The sequence below is a fragment of the Emys orbicularis genome, chromosome 1, assembly GCF_028017835.1.
Source record: "Emys orbicularis isolate rEmyOrb1 chromosome 1, rEmyOrb1.hap1, whole genome shotgun sequence".
In the NCBI taxonomy this organism is placed as follows: Eukaryota; Metazoa; Chordata; order Testudines; family Emydidae; genus Emys; species Emys orbicularis.
The window spans coordinates 144,473,890-144,486,065 of record NC_088683.1 but is presented as its reverse complement, the minus strand read 5'-3'; the positions used below and the strand labels follow the sequence as shown (position 1 = coordinate 144,486,065).

Here is a 12,176-nt window from a genome sequence, read left to right as displayed (position 1 = left end):
GGGCCATGCACTCTAAACCCCAAAGGGGTTACATAAGAAAGTGCAGAGCCAGTGTCCTGGCCATTCCTGGTCACTGAAGATTGTGGGCTGTTCTCCCAAGGGTTCTGGACAACCACCTTCTACCCGCTAAACTGTGCCCCGGCCATTTGAAACCAATGCAGGAAGCTGGCTCACTTCCTGTCCTAAAAACGGGCAGTTTTGCTGTGGCGTGTCAGACGACTGCTGGGTCTTGCCCCCAGGCTCTGCTGCATGTCAGTAGGTGGCTGAATGAGATAATGGTTCCCTGGCCCATGGCCACCAGCTCTCTGGCCCCTGCTGCTTCCCCTCAGGCTGGCGATGCCCCAGGACCCCGTCCCCTCCAGCGAGCACAGGGCATGGGAGGGAGCTCTCACTGCTGCCCGCTCTCTGTCGCAGGCTGACGGCCTTCGTCCTCAAGTCCTTCGCGCAGGCCCGCTCTCACATCTTCATCGAGGAGAAGCACATCCAGGACGCCCTGGCCTGGCTCGTTGGCAAGCAGAAGGACAACGGCTGCTTCCGCAGCTCCGGGACGCTCCTGAACAATGCCATAAAGGTCACGTATCCGCCCAGCTGGCTTCCCATGGGCCTCATGGGACCCATACAGGACTCCAGTGACATAGAGAAAGCCTGCAACTGTGCATGGGAACAGCTCAGCCACTGCAGCAAATGGGGCTGGGGCAGGGGGCTTGGAAATGGGGCAGATGGGATCTACCAAGGGAGGCAAGAGCGGGGGAGAACCATACTGTACATGGAGTGACCATGGGTAGGGGAAGGGAGAAGAGGGGCAGATACCTGGAAGCTACTATAGTGTGGGAAGAACAGGGATGTAGAACACCCCTGGGAAGAGGGGCCAGTGGGTGGGGTTTTGGGGTTAATGTCTCTCTCTGTGGTTCCCTGCAGGGCGGGGTGGACGATGAGGTCACGCTCTCTGCCTACATCACCATCGCGCTGCTGGAGATTCCTCTGCCCGTCACTGTACGTACCTGTAACCCCTCAAGCCACAGACAGAGCTGGGGACCCCCCAGTCAGCAGCCTCCCATCCCGAGAGAGAAGCCTTTAAAAAAGGGGGAAATCCAGTCAGAAAAGACTTTAAATTGAAGTCCAAATCTGGAACTGGAATTTCCCTGCAGCTTCCCTTCCAGTCCAGGACGCTGGTTCTGTCTCATCTCTAATCCTTTTATATGATCTTTATTTAAAAACTTTTGAGGTGGTGTTTGCTTGATCCTCTCTTACAAGCCTACAGCTTAGAGTTTTACAGATATTTAACACTTGGGTAAATAACACTTAACCCCTTGGCAGTTGGCACCAGCCAAATGGGTCCCCATCAAGGGCTGATTTCTGTTCTCCTTCAGTTAGGTCTGCTCCACACCCAGAAATCACACTGGTAAAAGTTTTATCATCAGCGAGCAACCGAAAAGACTATATTGGTGCAGTGAGTTGACACTGGGCCAGTTGTGCCAGCGTGTTGTATTCAACTAGTATCAGGCCAGATTGGCAAAAGTGTGGTGCGTTGTGGGTAGGCATCCCAGTGTCCTCTGTGCCGCTTTCAGCAGCACTGCCTTGTGGGGAAATGTTGCTGCGTAGCTTTCACTGTGCTTGTGGGAAATGTTCACTCAGCAGGTGGGACAAGGTAGCAAGTAGCAGGAACAGCTGTGGCTGTGGAGAATGTGCTGACTGTGTAAAAAACAGGCGGGCTTCCCATCATTGGGACCCTTGGTTCAAAAGTGCTGCCAGACAGCCTCTGCTAAAGGGAATGTTGCACTGTGGGACTGCAGTGGGTGACCTCTCCCCTCCCTCTCTCAGCCCATGTCTCTCTCCCCACACAGCACTCTGTGGTCCGTAATGCTCTGTTCTGTCTGGAGATGGCCGCAGAGCAGGGAGGAAACCACGTGTACACCAGGGCGCTACTGGCCTACGCCTTCGCCCTGGCGGGGAAGGAGGAGAAGCGCAGGGCACTGCTGGACTCGCTAGACAAGGAAGCTGTGAAAGAGGGTGAGAGTTCCCGACAGGCCCTTCTCCTGCATCCCAGCCCACTGGCCCTACCTCCCCCACTTGTAAGGTGACCATGTACTAAGAATCATATACAGGTGCTCAGAGGGGAAACCACAGCAGAGGAAAGTTAGGAGGCACCAGGACCAGGTGGGAGAATGTTATTTGACTTGAAACAAGATTGAGAGAGAGGCAGCCCAGGCATCCAGATTGTAATTGATTATATCCTTCAGTATCCAACCTACCTATTAGGTAAAATGTCAACATTCCCTTTGCATTTGTCTCCCTTGCGTTTGCCCTTTCCCTTGTCCCTGCCTTCCCTCCATTTGCCCCCTTTCTCTACTCTGGAGCTTGTTAGCTTTTCCTCTGTTTGTTTCAGTCTGTTTTCCCCTTTTCTATACTGTGAAATAACTGGTCTCTCCTTTCTTTTCCCCGTGCTCTCTTCCTCCTTCCCCCAAGTCTCCAAATCTCTCTCCTGCCTCCCACACCAAAAGCTCTCACATACTCCCTTCTTCCCTGCCCACAAAATCACAGGCATACTGTGCAGATTCTCTTCCTCCCTTTCTTGCCCTCCTCCCTAGGATCTCTCACCCAAGGTTTTTCTTTCCTTCTCCCCTGGTTTCTCCTTCCCTCTCCCTCTCCCCGCTCCTTTGGGTCCAGACCGTCGCTACCCTCCTCTCCCTCTTTGCCTCAGGAGGATTCCTGTGTGTCCCCCTTCTCCCCCCCAGGACTGTCGCCCATTTTGAGGGGGGAGCCTGTTGCAGGGGGAGGAAGCAGCTCAGTGGCATCTAGCTTCCTTCCCCCCCCACCCCCCCACAGGCTCTGGTGGCTACAGCAGCCCAGGAACGGGCCAGCACCGAGAGCAGCTCAGGGGGCAGCAGGTGAGGCAGAGGATGGTTTGGTCCAAGGGGCATTACATGGAGAGAAGCATCAAGGGGGCACATTTTAGGACACTGGGAGATGCCTTACAGCTCCCCAGACGTAGGGGGCATTACCAGGGAGGAGAGAGTTGGGGCCGAGTCCCCTTTCCCTAGGGCAAGTTCCTGTGGGGACGGTTTGATTGTGGCTTTTTTTAAGGTGCTGAAATATTCATATAAAGACAAAGGGAACTTTTAAAAAATGAGAGCTGGGGCCGGGGCTGCCGGTGCCTGACTTTGTAGCGACACAGGTGTATCTGGGGGTCCCACCCCCCCACACCTCAGTGCTGTGAGTGAGCATATCCTGAAACCCTGACCAAATGGTACAATTCCCACTGAGCAATAGCACAGCTCTGCCGGTGTCTTCGCTGGCTCCGCTCCATTCCTCACTCCAAGCACTGCTCCTCACTCTGAACACTCGTTCCATGGGAGCGATGGCCCCTGGTCAGCACAGAGTGACGTCTGCTCCCTACAGCAAGAGACAAACGAAGAGGAGAAGCCTGATGTTTGGACTGATAAAATAAAAAAACAGATCATTCCGGGGGGCCCAAATTAAGGTTCTGGTGTCCCAGGAAATCCCAGGAAGAACTGGGACTGTGCTGGTAAGAAAAGGACTTATGGGCTCTTCTCCCCGCTGGAGTGGGGTGTGGCCGTCACTGCTGTAACCCTTCGGCCTTGAGCGCCTGGGGCCACTTAGCGACCTCACACTTTTTGGATCAAAGAGCCCAATAAAGGCTGCTACTGTCCATTCCTGGGATGTGCCTTCATAAGATAAAGGGGATGTAGGCACAGAGGTGGCAGCCTGATTAGTCGCTGAGAGTTCGTACCACAAGGTTTGTATAAATCCACTAGACCAGCAAGGGAGGGACTATTTAATCCTTTCACGTCTCATGTCAACATGCCAAACGAGCTCGGGGGGCTCTGTTCTCCCACCCGCAGGAGCAGAAGGTCAATAACCCCCTCAGAAATGGCATCTGTATTTCCTTCTCTCCTGCCCTCCCTCTCCCTTCTCCCACGGCAGATGGCTCCAGTCACTGGCAGAGGCCTGGGAAGGAGCCGAAAGCCGATCTCCCCTTCTTTCACCCCCGTGCTCCTTCTGCCGAGGTGGAGATGACATCCTACGTCCTCCTCGCTTACCTCACCACTCAGCCGGCGCCATCCCAAGACGACCTGTCATTAGCATCTCAAATTGCAAAGTGGATCAGCAAGCAGCAGAATCCCAACGGGGGCTTCTCCTCCACCCAGGTGAGTGGTTCTCCTCCCCAGCCTCAAACAACCAGGGCAGGAGGGAGAGGCAGACAGGAGAGGGCAGGAGACAGACAAGCAACCTGGTAGACGGGGGAGGCTGCCCTGGGGATGGGGCAGTCCCCTCACTGTACAGTTTAGATCATGGGATAGTCACAGCATGGAGCATAGTGACATCCAATCCCCACAGGCTCCGGCGGGCTAATGAGGCGAGAGACTGGACAAGTGATGCTCCTGTGTACGGAGGGCAGAAGATTCACCCTCAGCACCCACGAGTGCAGTACCATCCCCACCTGTCCCCAGCACTGACCTCATCCAGCCAGGCCAATTCAGCTCGTGAGCTGAGGCCTCCCCAGAGAAGCAGCAGCAGCCAGTCACTTCCAGACACACCCAGGGGGAAGCGCCATCCTGAGTGACAACCAAACAGGAGGTGCCACCTCCCCCTTTGAGCAGGTGCAGGCCATGCTGGTGCTTGGATGCTGGGACCTCCGGGAGTGACCTCTCTAGACAGGACCAATCATTGGCCCCATGTTCCACCATTTCCCTGGTTGGCTTGATACCCACAGGGCTGAAAGACTTTCTCATACTCCATTACTGAGCCTCCTGGCTGCCTCGCCATGGTCCTCTCTGAGCCACAGGCAGCTCCCATTTCACTTGGTCTGTCTATCCTGAGCTGCCCCTTCGGGCAGATGTCTTCATGGGAGGGTGGGTGGTATCTTCCCCCAGCTCCTTTCAGTGGAGTGTCAGAGATACCAGATCCCCAAAGTTCCCAAAGGTATTTAGACACCTGGCTGCTTTCAATGGGAGAGAGGTGCCTAAATACCTTGGAGGATCTGGGCCCAAGGGAATAGGGAGCATGGCATGTACTGGTGATGGGGAGAGAATGGGTGGAAATGGGAAAAGCCGACCTTTCTGTCTCTCTTCTCCACCTGAGCAGGGCATTGGTGTGTTGGAGGAGCTGTCGGGATGGGGACTCCAAGCTCATGGAAATGGCTAATTTATCCCCTTGGGTGCCTGGGCCCATCTCTTGTCTGGCAGGACACAGTGGTGGCGCTCCAGGCCCTGTCCCGATACAGAGCTTCCACCTATGCCAAGAGCGGAGGAGCGTCCACAGTGACTCTGCAATCCACAGGGAATTTCCAGGCCCAGTTCCAGGTGGATCATACGAACCGTCTGCTGCTCCAGCATATGGCACTGCCAGAGGTGCCAGGGGACTACAGCACGGGGGTGACAGGAGAAGGATGTGTCTACGTGCAGGTGAGGGCCCTGGGACAGGGGGAGAGGGAGAGGGAGAGGCTGCTGCTGAGGGGAGCCCATCTCATTCCCATGGAGATGGCAGGGTGGGTGGGCTGGGTAGGGAGGGAAGGAAAAGAGAGTAAGAGATGGGGGAGGAGAAAATAGGAAAGAGGTGTGAGGAGGAGAGAGAGTTGACAGAGAGAGTTGGGGAATGGGGAAAGAGAGAGAAGAGATAAAGGAAAGAATGAAACTGAGCGGAGGGAAGGAGATGGACAGATGGAGACACACAGAGAAATGTGTATTCTCTTTCAGACCAGCCTGAGGTACAACGTGCTCCCCAAGCCAGGCGAGGCGCCATTCGCGCTGGAGGTGCACACAGTCCCCAAGACATGTGACAGCCCCAGGGCCCAGAGGACCTTTGACATCTCCATAAACATCGGGTAACTCCCCCTCGCAGGGCCAAGCCTTCTGTAGCAGCCTTAGGGTTGGGGACGTCACTCCAAGAGCCCCCAGGGGTGAGGGGAGACCCCAGAAAAGTAGATATAAATCATTATTTTTCTAAAAATTAAAAATGGATTTTTACATTAAATCGTGGTATTTTCTTAATTGCAAGTGCTCTTTTCAATGTCAATCAGATTTTGTATTTCTGTGTTGTCAGCTCTTCCCCCCCCCCCCCCAAATTGTTAAAGTGATTGTTTTGTGCTTGTTACTCTAAGAGCTTCAGTAACATCCTTTGTGTGAAAGAAACACAAACTCAGACACAAAACTGCCCGGCCAGTAGCCCGTCCTCTATCTGCAACCACCACCACCCTCCCACAGAGCGAACTGCCCCCAGTCACAGGAGCTGAATGCTTTGACTTGACCATTCTCCTTCAGCAGGATTTGCAGTCTGAGTTCAATCAGACTCGTGCTCCTAGATCGCTTCGGTGCTTTTATAAAACCCACCCTTAGCTGCCAAAATATGGGCTTAGCAGTGTGTATATAAAAAAGCTCACAATTGCTTTGCTAGTGTATGGAAATAACTTCCCAGTGCTAACACTAAACCAGTCTGGATCTGAAGTGACAGAAATTTTATCCCAATAAAACCGATGTTTTTAGTAATAATACAGTTTTAGCCCCTGATGCTGCAAACACTTCTGCACGTGCTCCAGTTTCCTCACCTGTGCCTCTGTTCATTTGACTGGAACTAGGTACCTGCTAAAAAGTTTGCAGGAACAGCACCTTCACTTCCAATATTTTGGTTTTTGTGTGCAGAAGTTTTGTAAAACTCTAATAGGATCCTCTAGCAGTAGTAGCATTTAGAAACACCGGTTTTATAAGTTAGTTCAGCACACACTGTAATCTAAAGTTTTAATTGCACAAACTTTTACACTGATTTTCAAAACCTGAATCACACATAAATTAATTATATTTTTAAAAAATCAAGTTATTTAAATCCCGATTTCAGTTGCTCCCTCCTCCTGCCCCCACCAATGATGGGCATATTTTAACTAAACCCCTTATTGGATGGGAAGCCCTGTGCTTGAGGGACTTTCAGCAAACTTACACTGCTCCAGGGCAGGACTGAGGGGCATTGGCAGGGCTGTGTGGGGAGCCCAGGACTGGAATAGCAGGGGCTGTAGGGCAGCAGTGAAAGGTAGTGGCAGGACAGGGGGCCACTGAGGGTGGGAGATGCTGCAGGTCAGGGTTGAGGTGCATCAGCTCTGTGCTGAGATGTATGAAACCTTGTTTCATTTCCTGCTTGGTCTCCCAGTTACACAGGGAAACGCCCCGTCTCCAACATGGTCATCGTTGACGTTAAGATGCTGTCAGGATTCATCCCTGTGAAAACATCAGTGAGGAAGGTAACGGCCCTTCTGTGTATGGGCGGCAGCTCCCCAGGGGTATCTGCCCCACACCCCAGCGGAATCCAGCTCCCCACAACCCCAACCTCACGCAGTGGCCATCCAGGGCCCTTTGACTCCAACCTCACTTGAGGGGTAGCTGGCCCCAGGTTAGCTCCAAACCCCAACCCCTCATTTGCAGTCTGGCCCCTTCCTAGTCCCTTCTCCAGCATCAGGACCCCCCTTGTCTCCCGTCTCTTTGATCCCATCTTTTCTTTCTGACCCTCCCCTGATCTCCCACTCCTTCCCCGTCCTGTCCCATCCCCCTGAGCTCCCACTCAGTGACTCCCTGATAAATGGTTATGCACAGGGTGAGCGGGCCCAGTTGGAAGCACCTCACAGTCTCCCTTGGAGGGGGCAACGTTCCTGTAAGGGGAAGTCAGGATGGGCTCGTGGGGTGCTTGGGAGAGAGAGTGAGGAGCCTCCACCTCCCTGTGACCCTCTCTGCTCCCCCAGGCCCAAGAACCCCCTCCCGCCCCCCCCCCCCACACACACACTGCAACTCCTGAGCCCACCCCAGGCCCTGCATCTTCTCAGGGAGACCCAGATGGTGGGAGGTGCCCCTTCAAGGGCCCTGAGGTGAGATCTCACCAGATTAATGAAGCCTGTGAGAACAGGGAAGGCAGTGCCCACAGCCACAACCCTCCCCTCAGGGGACGGGTCAGACACTGAGCTGATGCTGCACTTGATAGAGGCCCAGTCCCACAGGGTGACTTAGGGTTGCCAGATATTTCAAAACGACAAGCCCAAATGAGTCTCAAAACAAGCCCCAAATGCACCACTCCTTGAACAACCACCGTAAGTACTGAGGATATATTCCTCCCACCTTCCCCACATAACACCCCCCCACACACACTGCAACACCCCCCACACTCTTTGCCAAACCGGATGATCCACGGTGGCAGGTAGCCCCATAGGGGCCTGCCCACCACGGGGCTGACTCACTAAAAGAGCCGTGCACCCACCCGTGGGGATGGACTGCCTGGTCAGGAAGCTGGCCCCAGGTCCAGCCATACAGCTGCCAGCACCTCTAAGCAAGAACCTCCTAACACCACCCCCTGCACCCAGTCATTGTGGGAGGGCTCTGGCATGGACAAGGGTGACTCCAAGTGCCTGTGAGGCAGGGAGGGTGTCTGATTGTTGCCAGCTGGGGCCCTTAGTCTTACCGGGGGTATCGGAGTTCGGGGAGTCCAGGCTAGTGCTCCTCTAAGTCCTCTGTCTGCTGAGCTGTCTCCCAATCCATCCTGGCTTGCTGCCACGGTCGCAGTCTTCTTGCTGCCACTGGCAGCCACGGGCACGGTGCCACATGGTGGGCAGCGTGGTGGGTGGTGGCGGCCTGGTCTCTGGGTCAGGTTTTGGAATTCGGATGCTCTCAGTCTGGGGCATTTCACACCTCAGTGCACTAGGTGGGTAGGGCCACGCTAGAGACTCCACCCCTTCCTTTAAGGCACCAGCATCCCATTGCTTAGGGCTCTGGGGGGGTTCGAAGCGGGGCTCAGTAACATCCTGCTTCTCTCCCTTGGCCGCTGGCAGCTGGAAGGACATAACCACATCCACCGCACAGAACTGAGCACCAATCACGTGCTGCTCTACATGGAGCAGGTGAGCGCTCAGGTGGGGCCAGGATGGGCGAAGGAGAGTCACCCCCATCGTACCCGCGATAGAGGCACTGAGTGGAGGGAATCTCCCAGGCCAGGGCCAGGAAAGAGAAACCCATGTATCCTCCGCCAGCTGCTGCTGCTCCTCAGTATTTCCCTTCAGCACTTCCTGCTCCCCCAACATACAGAGCCTACGGGTACCGGGGAGAGCGGCTCGTACCCAGGGCGGGGGAGGGCAGGGCTTCTTCCTCCTCCCCCAGGGCCTGATCCTTGCCAGGCCCTGCAGCCAAGGGGGGCAGATGCTGCACCTGCAGGATCATGGGGGGGAGCAATGGGGGAACACGGAGGGGAGATGGGGAAGGAGAGGATGAGGTGGCTCAGAGCGTCCTCCTGAGTCTCGTCTGTTTCCCCCTGACCCCAGGTGAGCAATGTGACTCAGAGCTTCTCCTTCGCGGTGGAGCAGGACTTCCCCGTGCAGAGCCTGAAGCCGGCACTGGTGAAAGTCTACGATTACTACGAGACGGGTGCGTGTGGGGGCAGGGCTGGGGGGACGTTAGCTCCCATGGGCCTGTCACAGGGAGGGGAGAGGCCACAGTCAAAGCCACAGGGGGACCCTCTGGGCTCGGGATTGTGTTTGGCCTCGTTCTCTCGATGATCCACCTCCCCACTCCTGTGCTGCCTCCTGAGGGTGGGGACAGGGCTGGGGCTGAGCTGGGAACCTCACGCCAGCGCTGCCTCCTCAGCGACTGCCCATGCAGGTTCAAAGGGCAAACCCCATTCCCTTCTCCTCCTGCTTCCACTGAGCTGAATGGCCCTGCCACCACCATCCCTGACACTGGTTTGTCCCATGCAGACAGCGTCCCCCTCTCATCTCTGGACACAACAGGCCCATCTCAACAGCGTCACCCCTCTCCCAGATGAGAGTGTGGGCCACACCGGGATTATGGGCGAAGGATCATATTCCACTGGCCTCATGCTCGCACCATGAGCCCCAGACCCCTCCCGCACTGTAGAGGGAAGGTGCCAACCCAGGTGGGTCAGAGCCAAAGGGATCTGGGAGGGTCCTGGGTTCAGATCCTGCCCTGAGATCCCAGCTCTGGGTGTGATCTGGGGGAGGCACATTCGCTCCTCCACCTCCCCAGCTAGGACATCGGGTGACAAAACCAGAGCCCAACGGCAACCCCGGTGGTCGTGTGTCAGACGAGGTGCAAACGGCCATAGGGCACCTGGCACAGACCCGCTGGAGATGCCTGTTGTGCTGTAGCCTTGGGGTAACCTTTGCCTTCCTCCCATGGAGCCCAGCTGAGGTTCCCCCAGTGTCCCTGGAGACAGGGCTCCCTCCCCTCCTGCCTGAGATCTCTGGTGCGGTGCCAGCTCTCTGCCGCAGGGCCTGGTGGAAGTGCGAGGAGTCCTGCTTGGGTCTCACACAGCCCTGATCACATTTCCCTTCCCTCGTGTCTTCCAGATGAATTTGCCATCGCTGAGTACAGCGCCCCCTGCAGCAAAGGTAGCGTATGAAGAGCCATTTCCTCCCCTCGTCCTGCTCACCGCACCCCCGGATCTACTCCCCACTGCGAGAGCTCAGCTCCAGGCAGTGCATCCCCGGTGCAGTCGGAGCTGGTGGCTTTTTTCCCCTGCACAGGGGTTTGTTGCCTGCACTGATGGCGTCTTTGCTTATTCCGGGGGATAGATGCTCCTTTCATCCCTCACTTTACACATCTCCCTGCTGCAGCCTCTGCCTCGTGAGCCGTATTGAAACTGTCATTGCAGTGGTTTGTGAGAGACTCTTCCAGGGGCGGGCGAAGGCTCCAGCCCAATCAGAGCCAGCAAGTCCCTGCCATCTCACTGGGTCACTTGTTTCTGTGACGTTTTTAGAGATGGGCTGTCCCGGGCTCAGATCAAATAAGAACCTGAGACCACTCAGCCTGTCCTCTAAGCTCAGATTCCTTGCACCCCCCTTTCCCCAGCAGCTGGGTCTGAACTTTCTGCTTCTGGCTAGGATCAGAGGAGCCAAAATATCCGTGACAGGGAGGATCAGAGAGTGAATGAAAGAACCAAAGCACAGGAGAGCCAGACAGACAGAGGAGGGGAGGGTCTCCCAACAGCAGGACTCAGCAGAAGCCTCCTTTTCCCAGCCCTTGTTCTGCAGGTCTGAGAGGCCCAGGGAAGGATCTCAGCATCCAGGGGCTTCTCTGGGCTCCATTCCCCCTGGCGCTGATCCACAGGCAGCTGCTCAGTCCCCGTGCAGGGAGCTCCCTTCCCTCCCCTGGGCACTGATGGCTCTTGTGTAAATGGATTCACTCCAGTCTGCGCTGGGTCCCATAGGAACAAAGGGGCGGGGAGAGAACGTGCTCCTCGGATCTGCACCTCGCTCCCGAAGTAAATGTCCGAGCTGAGCCTCAGCATGTCTATGGCACCGAGTATCTTGTTGCCCCACGTCCATTCCAGCTGGGCTGTCTCCCTGCCACATAGCTGCTCTGCAGTGTCAGACACAGCAGGGATGGTTCTAGCCGGACCTTAGGCTGACACAGCCAGCGCTGGATCCTGTGCTGCAACTCCCCAGAGCTCTGAAACGCCCTGTGTGGAGGCAGATGAAGCATGGCCCTGCCCCTGGTAGGGAGAGGTCAGGGCCATGGAATCTCCTGTCCAGGGCCCTGGCAGTGCTGTGTTCCCTGCAGTGGAGCAACCGTGCCCAGCCCTGGATGTGTGTTGCTGGCTCTGTACCAAGGCCTGGGGAAGGCGTGGCATTTCTCTTCTCTAAACCCCTCCTTTTCCTGCTCCTTTCCCCCTCACAGTGGGAGCCGAGCAGAGCAATGTGTGAGGGATGGAGTCGTGTTCCGAGCCTCCTGCATCCCACCTGCTTAGCCCCTGTGCAGGCTGAGGCGGTTGGATGGAGCGACGGAAAGAAAACAGCAGCAAGAGGGAAACAAATATTACTAATCAATGAATTCACCAAACTGACCAATGGCTCCTGGCCTCTCTGTTCCCAGCCCCCTTATCCCTGTTCAGCCCCAGATCACAGCTTCACCCAGGACTTCTCAGGCCAAGGTCTGTCCCATCCAGCTAGGGCTCTGCCCTGCGCAGCCAGCCGGGGGACAGGGTCTGTGGGAAAATATCTGCTAAGCACCATTGTGTCCAATAGCCCTCACCTTTTCCAGTTAGCGACTAGTGCGGGATGTTCCTTACTTGTAAACATGAACTGTGGGACTGTAGAGTCTCTCTGCCCGCTACAGGATGGAAACAGAAATACTCAGCTGTGTGCTGGGGCCTGATACGGCTAACATGTAGTG

At 55.7% G+C, this 12,176-nt stretch overlaps 1 protein-coding gene across 1 annotated transcript in view; it reads left to right on the top strand.

Annotated features, from left to right (window-relative positions):
• The window catches only part of LOC135886104 (alpha-2-macroglobulin-like), a gene marked incomplete at its 5' end in the record, with an annotated part of 34,034 nt that extends 22,309 nt beyond the window's left edge, over positions 1-11,725 (top strand). Inside the window, 11 exons of the mRNA XM_065414010.1 lie at positions 415-571; positions 919-993; positions 1,845-2,010; positions 3,946-4,169; positions 5,208-5,426; positions 5,718-5,845; positions 7,159-7,249; positions 8,822-8,890; positions 9,308-9,410; positions 10,352-10,393; positions 11,682-11,725. Coding sequence (XP_065270082.1) covers positions 415-571; positions 919-993; positions 1,845-2,010; positions 3,946-4,169; positions 5,208-5,426; positions 5,718-5,845; positions 7,159-7,249; positions 8,822-8,890; positions 9,308-9,410; positions 10,352-10,393; positions 11,682-11,707 — 1,300 coding nt within the window. The remainder of the gene's footprint in view (positions 1-414; positions 572-918; positions 994-1,844; positions 2,011-3,945; positions 4,170-5,207; positions 5,427-5,717; positions 5,846-7,158; positions 7,250-8,821; positions 8,891-9,307; positions 9,411-10,351; positions 10,394-11,681) is intronic.
• Positions 11,726-12,176: the final 451 nt, after the last annotated feature.